This window comes from Rhipicephalus sanguineus, chromosome 1 (assembly GCF_013339695.2).
Source record: "Rhipicephalus sanguineus isolate Rsan-2018 chromosome 1, BIME_Rsan_1.4, whole genome shotgun sequence".
NCBI classification, from domain to species: Eukaryota; Metazoa; Arthropoda; class Arachnida; order Ixodida; family Ixodidae; genus Rhipicephalus; species Rhipicephalus sanguineus.
The window spans coordinates 231,377,401-231,398,180 of NC_051176.1; the positions used below are offsets into that span (position 1 = coordinate 231,377,401).

Below are 20,780 nucleotides of genomic sequence, written 5' to 3' on the forward strand. Positions count from 1 at the left end.
TCAGTGGGGGTTAAGTTCTCCGCCTCCCTGCCCCCCTGAAGGAGCTCACTGTTCGTGATCGGGATCAACGCGCTGATTGCTGTGTTTGGTCGCTTCGGTTAACATGCTCAGGTCTCGCTCTCGATAGAGCAAGGCGCCAGTTCCATGAGTTGAGTGTCAGCGCTTTTGCTCAGTCCGTGCGGACGCACACTGGCTGCGTTCAGCACGGCTGAGCAGATGTCGATGTCATGGAGTTTCGCTGGTCATGCCGCGCACCTATAGGCTTATTGCCATTTGAATCAGGGGCGTAGCCAAGGGGGGGGGGGGTTCAAACCTCCCCCGAAATTTTTCAGTTTTGCTTGCGTATATCCCCCCCCCCAACCGAAAAAATTTCTGGCTACGCCCCTGATTTGAATCAATAATATTTCTGGTGCTTCAGTGAACGGGCGCTCCAAATGAACAGTGTCCAATCCCCGACTGCAGTAAGCTGCACCAGACTTTCGGCAGTGACACACTTACTCTGCGCATTGAAGGAGACACCACAAGGGGTGTGTCAATATTTTTAAAAAATTCGAATATTGTGTATAATCAAACAGTGTTTATTCGATTCAGTCTTTGAATCGAATATTGCTGTACGTAAGTACTAATATTTTTCGAATAGTTTACAAACACTTCGAAATGCCAACTGCGCCCAAATAAACCGTGAATTGGCGCAAAAGTACGATAAATTTCATCCCCGCGGGCATAGTACAGCCATAAAATATGAGAGTTTACGTAGTGCAGCAGGCTAAGTCTCTTGGGGAGCCACTTTTTCGTCTATGCAACAACTCGCACTGACTCGTGCATGTGGATAACTTACTGATTTGTTCCTGATGCTCCATATTTGTGCTTTGCTGAAATTATTGTTGGGAGCATTGTCTTATATTAATTATCAGATCGGCTGTTCAGCATTCGAAAGGTATTCTATATTTGATTGGATTCGTTTCTGGCAGTGCTATTCGCAAAATTCGTTGACGATACGGTATCAAAATATTCATTGCAGAGGGCTGCACATGCGCTCCCTTCGCCACACAGCGTCGCGATGGGGTGTGCATTTCAATGCTGGAAGGCACAAATTAAAGTCTCAGTAACTACGGAAACAGGTACACACTGGCCGAAGTCCTTAGAGCAATAAAATGCAGCGACGCTTGTGCTATGGTCACTCTTCTATCGCGAAGCTGTCTCTGTGGAAGGAAGATTATACGGAACTTTGGATTTGGTGTGGTGTGGTTTTTAGTGCCCGAGCTTTTTAACTTTGGGCGTCTTGGGTTTCACGTGCTGTGCCAAAACTGGCATGATTATGAGGCACGTCGTAATGGGGGTGGGGGTCACGGATTAATTTTTACCACCTAGGGTGTCACACGGACGTTTTTGCCAATCGGCCTTGCCCAACCTGCAGCTGTAACGCGAGTAATAATTTTTTCCCCCTTGTGTATCGTGCGAGCTGATATTTGAATATACGCTTGCGCATATTCTCTGCAAATTCGTTGGGCACGTGATAGTATTTATTACCGGCATTTCTTGTTTCACCGATATACCGATATTACGACCTCCGTAGCAGACGACGTAGTGTTGCAAGCGTGAAGCGTCCGCATCGAATACTCGTCACCACGCCGCTCGCGGCGTATTTTTTGTTCTGCGGCGGTTCCTGGCAGCTTCAAAGTGCGGTATTGCAATAAATTTTAGCAGTATGTGTGGTGAAGTAATACGATTCTGCTGACACAAAACTAGTAATAATGATAGAGTAAGAGAGGGCGCTAGCTAACACAACAACTCAAAATAGATCGTACGTAGATCCGCATATCGAGGTGGTGCGCACACTTGGTGCGCGTCATGCGCGTGTCCACGAGTAGCGCCAAAATCTTGCTATGGTGGTAATGGCGGTGTAGTGAAGTACTACCTGTCCGCAGTGCGCCTTCGACACAAACACCGACCGTTTGCCCTTACGACGGAGTGCTCAAGCTTTGCTACTAAACGAGTTATCGGGCGAATAATTAGAGCGTCCAGTCGTAGCTGCATTAAATGCTGCAATAATCCCAATTGTCTTGTGCGCATTTGGGAAAGTGCTCGCTCACAATGAGTTTTGGAGGCAGCACCTCGCAGGAGACGATTCCTAAGTTTAAATCGTTCGTGTCCGAAAGTGAGCTTGAAGAAAAACGCAGGAAAAGGCAAGAAGAATGGGAAAAAGTCAGGAAGGCAGATGATCCAGTTGGTATGTTCCTAAGGTCTATTGGCATGCGTTGCCGGCTCGAGTGGTACTCGTGCCGATGTTTATTACGCGGCGAAATAAATTTGTGTCTATGCTGTATCATGTTGCGAGCAGCAAAGCGTTAACTCGTAGGTGGATGGCGTGACACAAAAAAAGTCAAGAGTCGAGTTATTTCTGGGCTTGTTTGCTCCCTGGCCGTAGTGCACCCTCGAATTTTGAACTCGTAGTTAACGCTTAGAATGCAGACAGCCTCTCTTCATTAAACAACAGTGTGACATGCTGCAAAATTGAACTATGATTCGCTAAAAGCGCATGCTCTGAAAATATACAAACAAGAGCTTACATTGGCAATATGTGTATGCTGAAACATGGTGTGCTGTAGCGCAGCGTGGAATATGATTTTTTTTTTTAATTTTTGAGTTGCAGTCTTCTTCGCCCTTCCTTCCACAGGGGCCACAGGCTGATCTTGGTACGAATGAGGTATCAATGCTGTTCTGCCGCGTGCAGCTATGTGGTGACACACTCATTGATGCCCTGTTGTGCAGTACTGCACGTAGATTGGTTAATGATGGAGGCATTTCCATGTGATATTTACATCAATTGGTGTGAACTAAATGTTCAGCTAGTGCAAACTATGTATATCGTTATTACAAAACCTGGAAGTCGCATCATTATAACTGTACATCTATATCTGCACTGCAACCCACCTTATAGAAATGTTTGTATGCATCTGCATCACTACGGACAGCACTGTTTGTTATCCTTGCCTGTCTCAGGGCCTTCACGATGGCACAGTCCTGCAACTACCTTCAGAAACACTTAGGCATACGAAACTCAACTGCATGGGGCAGTAAAAGCTGGCAGGGGCAAAAACTTGAGATTATTAGAAACTCATGGGAAAGTGAGCACAGCGGGGAAGATGGAGACACAGAAAGGCACACACAGCACTGCTTATCGTCTTTTCTTTTTTGGAAATGCAATGTCCGTACGTCTTCGCATTTCCGGAAGTGCTTGCTAAAAGAAATGGTACCAAACAGTATAATCTTATCAAACTAGACACCACTTTAAAGGTGATGTGTGAACAATTCAGAAGGTTCACGTAACACCTTCAGGACTCATTTAGGTACACAATCTCTGTCACTGTCAGCGCAATTGACGTGGAACTAATGCATAAACTGCCAAGCTTCCTAAGGTTGCCTGTTTCTATCATTTCATGCATCAGGTGTAGACTATACTTTAAAGAAACCATTCATAGAGGAAGCACAAAGCAGCAGTCATGGCAGCTAATCACCTGCCGATTTGCCTAACATATTTCTTTCTGCAAGTGTACAGAATCTAATACACAGGGCATGTCATGTTTCACAAAGCATCCATTCTGGTGAGCTGCTGCAGCTTGCAAGGCTTGGAAAATTTTCAGGCATGAAGAAAGTGTTTGTGATGCAAGAATGCTGCCAAACCCATTTCAGCCTGTGCGGTACATTATATAAAGTTTAAAGTACGGCATGCTGCTTCTTCTAGTGTATGTTGTGGTTGAGCTTTGATACTATGTTTGATCTACTTAAGTAGCTGTTAAGAGAAACCTTATGCTCAGGGCCAACTCCAATGCCATCTACTAATACATTTAAAACGCTGAAATCACTTCCCGAGAAAACCACTGAGCTGATTTGAATGGTATGTGATTGACTTTACGAAACAAAATTTTGACAGTGTTTGAAATATTTACAGTAAATTGTGAGTTAAAGGGGCCGACAACTGGGCAGAATGTGTGATTAGATCCTGGTGTGAATGAAAGAACCACGAATCATAATGACAGGTTCGAGCATCCTCTTTGCAATTTGAGTAGGATTATATTTTTAAATTGCATTTAAAAGTAAAAAAAAAAAGCTGCTATGTTGTGCAGCCTAGCAGAAGAGCCTTGTTGCTGCACTATGGAGTCATTACATTTGCTGTACGTAGTCTGATGATTTTATGCGCACCATAATTTGTGCTCAAAATTAGAGTATGTATGTTATTGCCCATCACCTCTCTATTCTGTACGAATATAGCTGTACGAGGTAAAAGGAGTTGACACTGAGATGTGGCACTGCCTTCATGGCAATTAGTGGAACATGTCGAGCTGCAGTGCATGTGCGTGGAGTGCACGAATGTGCAGCAAACTGCAGCGCGCAAGCATGAGCCACCGTCGCGCTCGCCTCCCACTGTTTGCAGACGGAAAAATTCTGATTATAAATGTTTCACAGCATTTTCTGTGTTACCAGTCTGTTATGAGACACTCTGACCGGTAATCTTTCCATTGTGCTAAAGAAAACAGGTACTGTAAAAATTGGTTGTCGGTCCCTTTAAAAAAACAACAACATAAAGTTTACATATTCATGATGCAGCATCGGAGTTGCCAGATGCTACCGAGCTAACAAACAAGTAATCATCACAAAAGAAGCCCAAAAAAGCGGCGTGAATTTCGCAAAGAAGCCCCCCAAAAAAGCAGAAATTTATAAATTTTGCCATTCTTGAAAATATTTTTAATTATAATAAAAGTGTCACTCCAATGCAAAGGGGAGTGGAAAAAATCACTAATTATTTTGTGCAGCGAAAATATGCGCAACTATGAAGGAAAGCACATATTTACTTTTTAACGTTGTCTCCAGGGTAGTCTCCATTCGGTTGAATGCATGTTTGCCAGTGCATGATTAACGTTACTTGTTGATTTCCCCAATGCATGTTGAGCTTCAACAGTCAACTACTCAGTCATCGACAAATGCGCTATTAGTGGATGACAAACACGCTATTTCTGAACGTGATGATCGCTAAAATAACTAGATTTGCAGGGAAAATGCAAATAAGCCCAAAAAACGCGACAAGCGACTAGAAAATTGTACAAGTGATTCGGCCATAAAAGAAGCCCAAATCCGCTTACTTTAAGCGGAACTAACAACTCTGCTCAGCATCAAAAATGGATGTCACAGTTCTGTAAACTGCATTCCGTAAGAGCATCTATAACAGATAAATCTTATATATAGATCAATTTACAGCTGACAAAAGTTTGTTGAAAATGTTTAGATGCAACCCTGTTAACTCCACCATCAGAAGGACGATTTTTTTCTAAACTACCACACAACCAGTATCTCTGCAGCCTAGGAGGAGTGGACCAGGCCCGCACGACAGCTTGAAAAACTATGGTGGTCGCTTCTGGTACAGTGCATCAAGAACTTGCTGGGCCATGAGGCATGAATATACCAGGTGTCCCGAACTGGGCCGTTTGTCCCATTGGGACTAATGAGCATTTCCCTCGTTCTTTCTTTACTCACAAATTAGTGGCATAATTCAGGAAGGACACATACGTCTTTACTTTAGATGTTTTAGGTGCAGTTTAGAGAATTTTGATATTGTGTCTCATTGCTGACTAAGTTTTGTTTTCTGAAAAGGCATAGTTTATAATAATTTTTATCAAAATATTGATGCCCTAGGTAAGAAATTGGCGTTCTTTAGTTGCTAGATTTCTAATTTTGTTTTACTTTCTTGCATTTTTATGGTAAAAAAATAAGCCTTATCGAATTCAATGCAATAATTGGTCAAAGAAAAAACAATTTCTTCTCTCCTAAGTGCTTAGGAACCCCTGTACTAAGGCTTCCTTTTAACGCGTGCAAGTTCTTTTTAAGATTTTAGTGCGAATTAATAGCACTAGTGACTCAAGCTTATTGCCTCTGAAGCTGTAAATACCTTTAATAAGAAACACTGGCAGCTGTTGGAATCAACACTTGTAGCACCTACCAATAATTTGAGATTTTGAGGCATCTTTGCGGTTTCTAGTTTTTAGTTAACCTAAGATTAAAAAACTGCTTCTGTCTTTTCACTCGCTACATTCAAAACCTGTGAAGAAAGTCATTACGTATTGTCGACACCCTCACTAGGACCTGCCTGCACTTTTCAATGTAGTTTCGAAGCACAGATCAGCAATGTATTGAGCACTGATTATCTGAAGGTGGTATCTGTTTGATCTGCTGTATCAAATCAAATCGATAATGAATCGGCATGTGCTTAGATTTGTTCCGCAGTCGTGTCTGTATGTGTGGTTTATTTTTGAATAGTTTGAATCCAGGGCAACGCTTTTCAGGTGGATGATAGTTAAAAGTTATATATGATTATGGTGTGTCTTATCCAAAAAATATTTATCAGCAAACTACTGCACAGCATAATGGGGCAAATTTTTCAAATATTCTACGAATTGTTTTTGTGATTGTGAAAATGTTGGTTTTTATTTTCTGTTCTAAAACAGAGGCTCCAGAAGAAGAGTATGATCCTCGATCATTGTTTGAAAGACTAGAAGAACAGCGATTGAAGAAGCAAGCGGATTATGAAGAAGCACACAAGCTCAGTAGGTTCTATTTTTTCTGCTGATCATTTTGTTTATATTTATGACATGCTGGAGCCTGTGTGTAGTCATGTTGGTTGACTTGCATCATTCTAGAGAACATGATTCGAGGACTGGACGATGACGAAGTCACATTCCTTGAATACGTCGACATGCGGAAGCAAGAGATAGAATCACAACGAATGAAAGAAGATATGCAAGAGATTGAGGAATATAGAATATCCTTTACATTGATTGCAGAATATACGTCACAGGTGAACTGAAAAAGTTGACGGTTTGCATGTACATAGGAGGCACACAAGTTTCGATTGGCGGGGGAAGTACATGTGTTGCAACATTAAAGAATTTCACCTAGTGTTCTCTTCATAAAAGCCATTTTTACGATATAATATTCAAGATGTACACTGTCCTTTGTTGGATACATAGGTTGTTTGTGCGCCTACCAGAGAGCAGAAAGTAAAGCATTTGCGTGCAAACACAAGCAGTCAAGTGCAGATGTTTTATCTGTTGCTAGCTTCTTTAAATGGCTGCTTTCTAAACAAGTATATCAAACAAAGGCAGTAACAGCAGTGCTACATTTAGTCCAATGATCAAAGGTCTGTTTGATTCACCTGTACCATATGAACCAGATCACAAGGTGCTGCACCCTCAAGAGATACTTTGTTTTTCTCTGAATTCTGCTGTTTTTTTCAAAAAGTACAGGAAAGTCACAGGGCTAATTCACAATTTTTCATCATCATCACAAAGTGGTGGTGGCAACTTACTGTAAATTGTAGCATGTTGGTGTAAGTGCTTGTGCATGTTGGTGGCGCCTACACAATACAGTATGCCAGACATTTCTGCAAAAGCTTTAAGCTTTAAAAATAGCCATCTTGAAATAAATGGCTGGCTCCACTGGAACAGGCCGTCAGTAGTGCTGGCCATGTGGTGACGTGTGACACAAATTAAAGCCAGCTCTTCATAAAAGCCATGTCAGCTTTGGGCCCTGAATGAAAAGCGCCGTTGCGCATGAAGCTGTGGTACGCCAAATTCCCATGTCTAGGAGCAAACAAAACCGAAACTGGCTGCATAAGCGTGTGCATGGTTAGCGCCTTGAGGCAACTTTGCTGCTTACATCACTAAACATCAGGCAGTCTGCGCTTAATGGCTCAGTTGTTGAAAGTGTGGAGTGGTACAACTCTAGCTCCCTGCCTCTCGGTGACGTAAGCAGCATATTCACCTCGAGGGGCACAATCGTGTATGCACTTCTGCACCTAGTTATAGTTTCACATGCTCCAAGACTGAGGAATTAGTCGTGCCGCATTTTCGTGGGTAATTGCAATTTTCCATATATGAAAGCTGATATGGCTTTTACAAAGACCTGGCTTTAAGTTCTCAATTATGATGAGCCCACTGCACTTATTGGCTTAAAATTTCACAGATTTTTATTCATTAGGTGCAACTTACCATGTGTCACTCGTCACCACATGGCTTCCACTACTGACGTTTAATGATTCGATGTCCCAGATCATTAAATGATGGTCCAGGACCTAGAACCATAGCCAAAAAATTATGAGTGGAAAGTGTCATATCGGTGCTCCTTAAAGCAGAAGTACAGCACCACACCTTGTAGCGCTGTGAGCATTCCCTTCCTGTGTGTCCTGTGGTTTTTCGTGCTGTTATTCGGATGATGTGCAACTAACAAGCCCAGCTTTCCGCACCTTGCACCCTGGCATTTTGCTTGAGTGCTGCATTGTGCCTGCACTCTCAACTCAAGCTGCATAATTTCTGAACTTATCATGCACTACCGTGAACTGGTTTACATTGGTCCAGGGTAAATGATTGTACCTTAAGTAAGATTTCACTTTTTAGTTTAAAACTTAACAAGCTAGGCTTCTCTTGCTATTGGATAAATATTGTCTGAGTTATATGGTTATTGTAATGAAATATTTATTAACTGATTTCTAATATTTTTTTTTTTTCACATTGTGTTTTGAACTGGGGAAATTAAGATGTGTGCTTAGATTCATAGGAAACGGTTGCTGATGTTATTCATGGATGTTTTGATAAGTGAAGGTTAGTAGAGAACTGACCTCACCTCAAAGGCCTTCCCTGAACAACTCATCCATTCAGCACTTTGTTTTCTTTCTTAAAACGATACTGAACAAGAATATGAAAAAAAATGACTAAAGCATTGAAATTGCACTGGGAAGAGGCAGCTGTTTCCATAAGCAGTGTTTACTTCACAAATTTTTGAACAGATGGCTGTTCAGAGGAATGTGAGCGTGCGGCGGCTGCACGCCAGCACACAGTTTGTCGACGGCCGTGACATCAAATGTGCTGGCGTTGGCAGCAGCAATAACATAGGCGAGCAGCCGGTGCGTGCTGTCCTGTCCTGATACGTCCCTTTCTCCTCCTTTCTTTTACATCTCACTCTCCCCCTTCCACAAAGGTGCCGAGACATGCCCCGACCTGATAGCATTGCTTAATGCCAGTATCGTCTGTAGTGGTTCTAGGGACCATAGTGTGAGCAGAGCAGATTGAGAGACACGGGCAATGGCTGCCGATGTAGATAAGTAAGCAATTATGTAGGCAGCATAGTTAGCAAGCCAGTTTCAGGAGGGTTAAACATTGACTCTTCCAGTCCATGGCACGGCCGCTAGACGTGGTGGCTTATGAAAAATGCATTAATTATTTTCTGCTAGTTTCTGTCTGAGAACAAGGTTGTGTCTACCAATTTTAGCACCTAAGCTTTCAGTTGGCCTGAAAATTTTCGCAGCAAAAGTTTTGTTCATGACCCCTTTAAACGGTGGAGTTTTCAAGAGTGTGAGAGTAACGGCAGGGATAATCTTCCTTGCGTCATTGATCTACATAACATTTATTTCCTATGCTAATGAATATATACCGTTGTTATCATGATTATTTGAATTTAAGGTGTCTTACAAAGCAAGTTCATGTTGAATTAGAAGGTTCCTGTTCATTATTTTTATTTGCTTACTTTCATTTTGTCTTTATGTGGAATGTTGTCATGCTCAACTTGGGATGTTATAATTGAGTAAAATTTGTAAGTTTGAGAACATTTTGAAAGGGCGTGTTTTGTTTAACTTATGGCCCAACGTGGCAGTAATCCTGCCGTGTCCGGATTCTTGTTGCACAACTGTTAGTGGACTCCTAGGTAGAGGTCACCAGTCCCTTACTGTTTTTGTCGAGGAAACAGCTCCTCTACTTGAAAATTTTTACATACACGTCCTCCATCAGAGTTTACGAGACCATGGGATGTGTTTGGTATGACGTGCTATGCATATCTTGCGCTAAAAAATTTATTGTTGTGTCTCCATTAAAGGGCCAGTAAACAACCCCAAGGTCCAAAAATATTAAGGAAGAGAAATATGCGCACTTTTGCTATGTGAACATGCTGCTGCAAGAATTTTGCGAGTACGTGCTATAACAAGGAAGTTACAGGGGTTAGAACATCCGTTTCAGCTGGTTCCAAATTTTCGTGCGGCCTCGCCACCGTTCTCCGCCACAGGGAGGGGAAGGCGTAGCCCGTCGTGACTCCACCCACTTTGGCAACGTGACACGACGTCAGCAATTGATGTCATCAGCGAGCTCGATCAGTCGCAGTGCACTTCCGCTTGCTGCGGCTCCTGGTTGTTCATTGTTTAGATTGTCACACGTGCTCCGTAACTTAACGGGTAGCTTTGGGCTCTTCGGTATTTTTAATCCTTTGTGACAGTTCACAATGCAGCAGGAATGCGTGCTTGCTTTCCAAGACGACGAAGGGGCGCGAGAGAAAAGCTTGGAGAACCACGCTTGCCACGCGTGCAATGGGAAAATCAAGCAAGCGCGACACGTCCGAGCTACCGGAGATTCCTCAGCTTGATTTGTAGCCAACAACTGAACAACGCTTCCTCCATGTGTTGCTCATGTCGAAGGCGAAGTGCGCGCAGGTGCTATGCAGTGCGAGGAATATACACCCGACAAACCGACAACTGCGTGGCCGAAACTGCATCACCGCAGGGTCAAGAAACAAGGCGCAGTTTCGTAGCAGTGGGTGGGCATAGGAAATGATGTTAACTTGTTGAGACCTGATTTAGACCAATCGACGAACTCAGTGGTGCGTCAAGTTGCCCATGGGCAAGTAGTTTGTGTCATTGCGCATACGAGGTGGATTGGTCAGGCGAAGGAAAGAGGCGCGGGAATTGTTTTTTGAAATGGAGGGTCTGCGCGCCACGGAGCGCTGTAATATTCGGAAAATGTGTGGAGATAGGTTTGCGAGACGCTTACCCTACGAGGCGACCGGCAAGGGACGCGACGTTCTCCACTGCCGCAGCGAACAAAGACGCTACGGCCGGGTTCGTCGATTCTCCGGCACGGCGCAGAAAAGGCACTCGAGGCAGGAGGTCAACAAACAACACGGGTTTATTAACCCAAGATGCAGCACAGTACGACAGTCACGGGCTTGCAGGCCGTAAAGGGAACTCCGCAAGACCGATCGAGTACGCTTGCCAGCAGCGCTACGACTATCACACAAAGGGCAGCAGTCGAGCACACGAACGAGAAGCCGCCTGCTAGAGCAGCGCGTCAACCTTTCGTGCTAGCCTGAGAGCATCTCCCGCGGGCAAGCCCGCGCGAGACAGAAGCGAGCTCAAGGGGGAAGGGGGTTGTCACTGGCGGCCAATGAAGACAGGCGTTGCGCAGTGACGTAAACTAGCTTGGTGGCGTGAGCATGTGAGCATGTCGAGGCATGCCCGGACGCGTGCCCGCGCGCCGGGAGGCCGACGCATGGCTCGCACCAGACAAAGAGGCCTGGCGCTGCCGCCGTGGTCACCATACCGCCGATTAGCGGTGGTCCCCGGCGCTCGAGCCGCGCGGAGCCAACACGCACGCTAGCTGGGGAACGAGGCGCCAAAGGGGAGGGCGCGCTCGATTCCCACAAATGTGATCGCCGTCGTCCACTGTATGAATTGGCGAGCTTGTTTGGGAGGTGTAAAAAAAAAAGTTGGAGCCTGTTTACTGGCCCTTTCATAAACTGGTTAAATTTTTTATCACTGGTTTTAAGGCACATGTTGCAGCAGAATTTTTGCAGTAGTCATCATGACACTTGAAGTTATTCAAGAAATGCAAGGTCATTTCGTTGTTGAGATATTTGTTGAAAAATTTAAAGCAAAAGCCTTAAGTGTCTACGTTTCAAGGTCATGTGAGGTCCACAAAAAATTATCAAAAAAAAAAGTGAGTTTGCCAACTAGCCGTGTGCTTTGTCTTTGTCTTTGCGGGGTCATGTCAGTAAAAAACAATTTTAAAAACATGTGAGCACTCCAGGTGTGTGTCTGCGTCGTCCACTTCACCTTGCAGCATTAGCCTGTGTGAAAAAAAAATTTTAAGGAAGCATGTGAGTGCACAAGTTGCATATCTGCTTCATCCACTTTGTGGCGTTCGCATTAGTGAAAAAATTAAAGCATGTGAGCTGTGCATCCACTTCATCTTTGCACCTTTCATGTGAGCAGCATCGCAACATAGGACCGTGGAGAAGGGTGAGATGAGTGCCCCACACTGGTCCTGTGGCAATGGCCTTGGCGATCATGCAGTCTAGACAGGGGAGACACACGAGTCACGTTTGCTTCTAGTTGGGGCCAGTTTCAAATTGGCTGCTGCTGCTTGCAAAGCTGTGAGTTCCTGCGCTGCTGTCGCATTTCAAAAACTCCATTGCCCAGTGCCTATGCTTCGCCACGTGAGATCAGAGTTTCATTCCTCATTGCTATGGGTCCAACTGAGCTTTCGCCTTCACATTCTTTGAGAGTTCTAAGCTTCCCTTAATTTTTATGCCTTTCTCCATTCCAGTTTCGTTACATTCTCACAGCTCTAGCACTCAGTGCTCTGCCTTTTGAACTCCAAGTTGTAAAACACGAAAAATTGTTGATGCACGTCTTAACAGTGGCTGGGTCATAAGTTTTTTCACATATTGCTGTAGCCTCCTGCAATAGAGCATTTTCATTGTAGTCCTTAAAGGGGTCATGAAGCACCCCTTGGGCTTGTTGAAAAAACACATCCTGTGGAAAGCTGACACGGCTATGAACTGCTCTGCCAAATATTACAGTCGTGCGCGCCGCGTAAAGGCCACAAGCGGAGCGCGAAGTTGCCGTTTCCCCAGGCACCCTCTTTTCAAACAGAGGCCGGTTCTCACTCTCGTCGGTGGGCGGGGGCGTCTGCACGTTGACGTCGCGGATCTGCCAGTTTACGTCGCAAGAGACATAGCATGCTTATTGGCCGATAGCCGACGTAATTCGAGAGCGGCGTTTGATCAGATGCGCTTCTTGCCACGGGGTGCCGCCAATTGCCGGCGCCGCACTCCTCAGTACATGGTAGCCGCACTCACGCACGCGAATCACAGCGGGAGAGCGATCGCGTTTCATGACGCGCGCTGACGTAACTTCTTTCCCCCGTGCCATCCCTCCCTATGTAGCTTCCAGTGCGCTCGTCGGCACGAGAAAAGAGAGAAAGCGCTGAGAGCGTGCACCAAACCCCCGTAACTCCGCTCATTCTTGACGGATTTGAGAAATTTTTGCGGCAATCGATTCGGGAGGCAGTAAACTCCGATACTGAGGTCATTAGATCATTACTTGGAAAAGTCGTCCATGACCCCTTTAAGTCCAGTAATTGAGGGTTGATAAACTAATTTTGACAACTATTCCCCTATTCAGGAGGCACCCTTTCGTGCAGGTACCTGAACTATTTATAAAAAAAGGGGGGGTTGGGGGACCAGCCTTATTGTTCCCAACCTTATTGTTCACATTTCGCCTCCATCCTAAGTACACAACAAGAACATTGATGCTTAGCTGCAGTGGCCTGAGAAGAAGAGGCATCTTTAAAATCATTTAGAATAACAGAGAGCTGAGCTAGTTGGTAAGTATTCATTCTAAAAAGACAGGGCGTGCAAACATGGACACAAGAAAGAAGTCGGGACACCACAAACAAAAATTGTTTGTGGTGTCCTGACTTCTTTCTTGTGTCCGTGTTTGCACGCCCTGTCTTTTTAAAATCATGTGACACTGATGCCCACTTGACGTGCAAGTTCTTTTCAGAAAATTCCTGCAGTTCTCTACACCAAAGGGTCCTTCTCAGTCTTGTGTGGGAATCTATCTGTGTATTAGAGGGAGGGTGGGTGGTCATAATTGCTGTTTGATATAAATTGGTTTAAGGGAGTGAAAAGTCATGGAGGGCTAGTTTCTTTTTCCCCGTAGCATCTAAGAGTCCACACAACAAATGAGGTTCATGGTGTAATGTATAGAAATGTTGAAGCTTACTGATTCTGTTTTTCTTATCAAAGACATTTGTTTGTTCTTTCTAGCAGTGCTTTCACATTGCAGTCTCATGTTGTATTCATTTTGCAAGGATATTTGTAGTTAGTATTTGCATATTTTGTTAAGAAATATTCGCAGAGATACCTTAACTTACCACACAAAGCTGTTGCCACACTATCTGAAGAGGCATTGGAAGCTAAAAGGCAAGAAATAAAGAAAAGTACTGCAGCTGCTGCTGCACCTAATCAAGGAAAGAAAAGTCAGCTGTCTTTGCTGTCGGGTGCTGTGAAGCGCAAGTGTGGAGACTCAAGTGATGCTGAAAAGAAACAACGCACAAACAGCTCTGGTATGTTTCTTGTGAGATTGTTTTAAATCGACATTACATCAACAGAATAGATAAGGTTGAAGCCCCCCAGAAGCTTTCTTATGGGCTAATTACCTTTGCTTTATTATTGCTTATTGGAACATCAACAATGCAGGCACCACCATTTGAGCAGGAAATTATAGGATGTAGTAACTTTAGCATAGACATTAACTGACAATGCATGCATTGATACTTTGTTGCTTTTTGCACTTAATTGCATTTGTCATATGTGCAAACACAGGACTGTTTTGTTCCAAAAATTGTGCGCCTGTTTTGCATGTACAGTCGCAATCTGAACATGGGAGCACGTGGCTTTCACATTTAAACAGCGGCAGCGGAAAGCATCGCTCATGCTCAGTGCATCCGGCTTGTGAGAATTCTGCCGTCGCGCGCATTGTGTCAGGCAAGCTATCGCGTGTCGTCTGCTCCCTGCGTACGACAGTTGGGAAACCATGTGTTTCAAAGGGGTAACAATGTTGAACGTGCAATTACGTTCCACACGATACACGAATAAACTTGAAAGTACATTATATTTTGCTGGCGTTTTCAAGATCATCGTTATTCTGTAACTAGGCGCTTTTTCCAGGCGCTTATTTTTTGTTCCAGCATGACCTGGCACACTCAACACATGGGAAATGGTAGGATCGCTGTGCTCTTCTGGTTGGCACCATCACTTGTGAAAATATATGGGAATATGAGATGCTGAGTGAACGCGGTGACGTCATTCTCGGTATGCCACGATATCTGCAACAGCAGTACTGCTGAAGCGTGGCCTCCTCAATTAGCTCAGGCAACGGCACGTCACGAGTTAGACACGGAGGCCACGATTGAAGATAGACACGCTTGTCCGCATAGCGCTCGGCTATTTGCCGTTATTCCAGATATCGTAATCCAGCGCTCTCGCAGTTTGGATCAGTGAGCGGCGGAAATCCTCCGTCGGAGGGCAGCACGGCTCCGTCAGGAACCAAAGATGACGTAGGTTTCCATGCCCACACTTTCGGTGTGCTCGCGTGGGCAGAGCAAGATAAACTTTTCTTTCACATATTCTAAAGCTCCTGCTGCAACAACCGCGGAAACAATTGTGACATCGTCAACAATAATGTCAGTCCTTCTTAACCACGAGGTTTTATCGAATTCTAAAACCTCTTCAGCTTCCCTTTAAAGAAACTTTTTTCGAGTAGCATCTCCCCTTAAGCAATGAGAAAAGATATATTAATATAGCTGAGTTTTATTTGCTATGAAATTTATTTCCTTCATCTTAACTGCTATTATTTACAGTGAGCAACAAACATTTCAGAGCTCTGATTTCGATTTAGCCAGAAAAAGAAGTGTGAAGGCTGATTTCTAAGACTTCTAAATGACCACTTACCCATTAGGCATGCATGTTTATCCGACTCCCATATGGACACAACTTGCCTATTTTTTTTACCCCTACTGCACAGTTGCTATGCAGAACTCACTCATCTTTGCACAACAATTTGCAATGAAAACTGACTTGTCCTTGTGTCCTGAATTTGCAGTATACTGATTTGAATTTGCAGGATTGTACATCCTTGCTGTATTTAAGCATCTAAGCAAAGCCTGAAAAGCTTCATGTAGACATTAATACAAATTTGGTGTAAAGTTCAGGTGAATTATCAGTTCTGAGCAAGAATGTGCAAAGCTATGGACGAAGTGAGGCACAGAAATGATGGGGATATTCATATAGACTTAAGTGCAACTTTCGTTAGCCATTTGCATTTCAACCTTATCAGCTACTTTTGATTATAAAAGACTGCTGCAAAAGCTGTTTATTGCTGTACAAACCTTTGTTATGTTCTGTCACCTTGTTTTCCTAAGAAGGTGATGTCTAAAATACATATGGTGTCTATGCAGTGTTTTCAGCTCTCAAGTTGCTTCCACCAAATGCGGTTAAAAGCATAGCCTTTGACAGTTCTCTCTTGACCATAGAGAACCGTCACTATGGTGTGTATGTTGACATCACCTGCGCATGTTGACGTCCAGCCTAATCTTATGTCATGATTTGCTCCCACCATTCTTATTCTGCCACAAGCCAAGCCGAGTCATACAATATGAAACAGTGCTTTTGTACATGGCAGTAGTTTTGCATGGCACTGCTAATCATCATCGTGGTGAGTACTGCACGTGAAAGTTGTTTCACCATTGGCATTGCCAGAGTGGGTGGGAGTTATCGCACACAGAAAAAGAAATGAAAGCTTAGCTGTGCATTGTAACTTGTGGCGAAATGCATATACAAGAAAATGTATTGCATTTTGATATTAAACAGTCACAGGAACTGGATACATTAATGGAAAGCCACGTGAAAAGATATCCAACTTGTTTCATGTATTTGCCATGTGAGGTGCCAAGTGCCATTTTTCATAATGAATTAAAGATATAAATAAATAAGAACAGTAGTCTTCTTTTCAGCCACAAGGCACAATCTTTCCACCGGCAGGGCTATCTTAATTGAAGTTCTGAAGGGTTGTCTGTACCTTTGATATTCACCAACTGACTCATTGCAATGTTTTTTTTTTTCTTTTCTTTTTTTTTTTTTTAAGGTACACTTCTTCCATGCATTCTGTGGCATTTCAGTGGTAGTTGAAGGTAGTATACAACAGGAATTAGGTATTACCTGCTACGTTGGCTACAAAATTTCTGTTTTGAAACCATAAACACAGAAAGTAAAAGGTATATGACTACTCATATTATTCCTACCTTCTCTCTGCAGCAAAAGGTCATGCTGCATCTCCAACATGACCTTTTGCTGCACTCCAAGGTCATGCTGCAGGCACTGTTCTCAATTCCAGCTGTGCCATACTTTGATGCGATTCGTGCAGGTGATGAAGAACGGAGCCTGTCACCCAATGAACATGTGGGAGTGCAAGCCCCAGTGACCGCACTCCGTTGTCTTGGTGTCCTCCCTGGCCTCGGTGTATACACAGACAGCAGTGATTCAGAGAACTCTTCATTCAGTGATGAAGCTGACTTGGAGCTAGACCTTGTGGGACGGAGACGCCAGGCACCCATGCATCAGGCTGAGCGCTCTCCGAAGCCTAACTAGGCGTTGCTTGTTCTATTCAACTGTGCTGCTGCATACGTCAGGAGTGAACTGAGGTGCAGGACACTGTGTGGCATGTGCAGTCTGCAGTGTCAGATGTGCATTGACACATGCACTGACATCTGTTATGTGGACAATAGGGTGCTTGTTTGATGAACTGACATAGTGGAACACAGCTCAGAAAAAAGTCTTGGAGAGCATTGCTGTGTTGGGTTATATTAAAAAAAATGTTACAAGGGGGTTAGGGTCAAGGGTGCAACATGAACGTTGGAAATGTTCTGCTCAGACCTGCTGGTTTTTAGTGGAAACGCAAAACAAGGCAAAGTTCCATCACTACCACTAATAATAGCAATTACAATTCAGACTTTTTTTTATCCGATGTTGTAGCCTTGTTAGTTAAAAAAGGGGCAACGCTTGTGATAATGGTTATTCCCTGTTCTTTCCTCAAATGTGTGGGAGCTGTGTTAAGCTCCTTGTGCATGGTAAGAACTTATGCAGAGACAGCATGATGGTAGGCCAATTGTAGCACATTTGCCACTAGTAGCACACTGATGTGGCCTTTGCCTCTTTTAGTGATTACAGTAGGAAAAGTGCACGAGGTTTCAGGCCAGATATCTTTAGTCTGAAAGGGGCCCTGCAACGCTTTCTGAGCATAGTTAGAAAATGCTGCCGATCAGTAGTAGAGGCTCCTGTGAACATGTGCACAAAATACTGTAGCACTGCATGCAGTGGGAAATTTACAGTGTCGTTTTAAAGATAGCCAGAAATTGCTTGCTTCTATTTACACACTACGCAGCTGGTGGAACAGACTTTGTAGTTGGTGGGAGGGACACGGCCATTGGCTGACTTCATGGCCGCGATACCATCCCCAGTAATACTTCATTGTTTGTTTTGAGTTCAGTAATTGAAAAATGTATGTACATCAATATCATCAGATATGTAGAAAATGTATCTTATTTTTGTACTTTCCAATCTCAATCTATCGTCATCGGTTTAACGTTTTGTGTTCTCCTACATTCACGCAAGGCAGCATTGAGCATACTACACCCGTCTTATTTCAAACGCTGCGTGCCTGAGTCTGTCCCTTGCTTAGTATTGAGCCAGCTATGAGTACTTACCAGTGCACATTGTCGTTTCTGAAACCACCTGTACGTTTTCCAGCACACGCTTGCCCTCACCTACATGCCTGGCGAGCTGGACGCCTTGGCTGACATCTCTTGGTGTTTAGCCAATTGAAACCACTTCAAAATATGCTATCTGTATTATTTGGCTACTGTCGGTTGGTCAAGCCGATGCAGGGCAAAGCCAGTCCACACCAGGTTCTCAAGGAGCTCAGCCAGACTTTAGCACTGCAGTTGTGCTTCTTGTGCTCCATAGGTATCGCAGCCTCCATGAGCTGCTGCCATGTGTCACGGTGGCACCTGTCTGTACTAGAAATGTATGAATATGTTTCAAAAAAATGCAAAAAGAAAATGGTCAAGGTCGTGACATATGCTGACGTAGCTTCTCGTGCGCTTGTCTAGACTAAAGAAGAGCGAAAATGCTTGGAGCCTGTAATAAAGCCTAATGACTTCGCTTACACTTGAAGGATTTGAAAACTTTTTGTGACAACAGATTCATGAGACAGTGAACTCCTATTTCGATGTTACCCGCCACAGTGGTCTAGTGGTTATGGTGCTCGAATGCTGACCCGCAGGTCGCGGTATCGAATCCTTTGCCGCAGCGGCCACATTTTCACCAGATGGTCCAGAAATTTACCAGGTGGTCAAAATTTTCGGAGCCCTCCACTACGGCATCTCTCATAATCAAATCGTGGTTTTGGGATAGTAAACCCCAGCAATTATTATCCTATTGTGATGTCATTTAAATGATCACTTAAAGGTATTGCAGGGCCCCTAAGAAATGGTTCTATTTATGCATGATGCTGGCAGTTTTGACATTGAAGCGCAAACTCATCTTTAATATGCTTATCATCATTGCTGTATAGTTCTTGTTGTTTGGAACAAGGGTTGAGCAGGGGCGGGAGGGGACATGCAGCTTCTTACAATTACCTAGTGGGAAAACTGGTGCTGCGATGCTGTTGTATGCATGGGAATGCTGGGATGTGTCAGATTCGAATTGTCATTGTTCATGAAGAGCCCGGACACTGCGGAGGCACGCCTGGCTAGAAGCGTTCCTTGAGTCACAATAGTTAATTTTGTACTGTAGCAGCACGTATTGAGCTATTTATTTTTTACCATTACACAGAATTGAGTTTTATATAACATTGAAAACTTCTGCATCAATGTACAATTTTATGAAACATAAAAAGCAGCCAGCGGCCAAGTTGGAAGACAGACGACAAAGTCAGCGTTCACTCTGCGACAGTTTGTCGTCTGTTCTTTCACCATTTTGTTATGCCCTGCAGGTGAGAACTTTTATTCTAGAATATAATACAGGTTAATGAGATCCGTTTATGAAGGTTTTGTTTTAGAGAAGCCTTATTCGTGTAGCCGTATCTACGTTTGAGGCCAAGCCGCCTCGCTCAACACCAGCCAACACAAGCCTCACATACACATATACCCCGATTCCCTTGAGCGCCCATTAGGAAACTTGCATAGATGGTGGCACTAAATTTCCCTCTAGGTATCATTGTCAGAAACTGTGGGTTGAAGCATTATACATTTGTGTCACGAGATGTGCCGAGTGCTTTAATTGGGGGGGGGGCACCTGTACATCAATAAGGTGTGGGTAGTTGCTGAAGGGAAAGGACAAGCTGTTTGGGAACAGATAAGGGGCATTGTCATGCCTATAAGTTATTTGCTAATGTTTTAACTGTTGTTTGCTAATGTTTTAACTGTACTGAGTAGCCCTGCCATATTGTGCTACTAGGAGCTCTCTTCTTTTGTTCTTGTTTTAGTTGTGGCACAATATTAGAATTATTGCAAGTTGCAAACATTTTTATATGTGTGCTTATAGTCTGTCATCCTTTTGTCAGGTACTGTGCAAATCGCTGACAGTCAGTTCTGTAAAATTGCCTATACAATTTTGCAAAGGGGACACACAAGTGAAGCACCATTTGTGAGTGTTAAGTTCTCGTTGCAAGCTTTTACTAAAGTTGTTTGAACCTTGAAAATGGTTGAATCAGCAGCAGTGTGTGAAGATTTTGAAGAAAAATCTCTACTCTCTCTGTAGTTCCCATTCCCGCAGGGGCGTCTGCGCAAGTAGGCGTTTGGTGTGTAGCGACACCACGGACCCGAGCTAACGGGGGGTTTCGACCCCTCCCACGCCTAGCCGTGCGTGGCTTTGCCGTGTCCGGGGAAAAGGGGATCCTAGGGGTTGAGCCGACGCCGGGTGATTGGACCTTTAAGGCCCCCCGGCAGAGGCAACACACCCCTTTGGCCCCGGCTTCACGTAGACGGCACCCCTGGGCTGACCCACCCAGGGGAAACCGGCAGTCGCCTTTTCCTGTCTCTCTCTCCCCTCATCTTCGTCTTTCT

General features: G+C 44.1%; 1 protein-coding gene across 1 annotated transcript; it reads left to right on the forward strand.

The window, feature by feature from the left end:
- The first annotated feature begins 1,853 nt into the window (after positions 1–1,853).
- Positions 1,854–20,424, forward strand: LOC119374268 (PSME3-interacting protein). Its single transcript, XM_037644347.2, has 5 exons — positions 1,854–2,230; positions 6,501–6,599; positions 6,693–6,814; positions 14,036–14,222; positions 17,081–20,424. Exons 1-5 carry the CDS (start codon positions 2,095–2,097, stop codon positions 17,302–17,304), a joined length of 768 nt encoding a protein of 255 aa, XP_037500275.1. The 5' UTR covers positions 1,854–2,094; the 3' UTR covers positions 17,305–20,424.
- The last annotated feature ends 356 nt before the right edge of the window (positions 20,425–20,780 follow it).

Excerpts from the sequence above, each read along its gene's own strand:
- LOC119374268 (XM_037644347.2), top strand. The coding sequence starts at position 2,095 with ATGAGTTTTGGAGGCAGCACCTCGCAGGAGACGATTCCTAAGTTTAAA. Across the intron at positions 6,815-14,035 it reads AAGAGATTGAGGAATATAGA|AAAGCTGTTGCCACACTATC; the intron begins ATATCCTTTACA and ends AACTTACCACAC. Across the intron at positions 14,223-17,080 it reads ACAACGCACAAACAGCTCTG|GTGATGAAGAACGGAGCCTG; the intron begins GTATGTTTCTTG and ends CGATTCGTGCAG.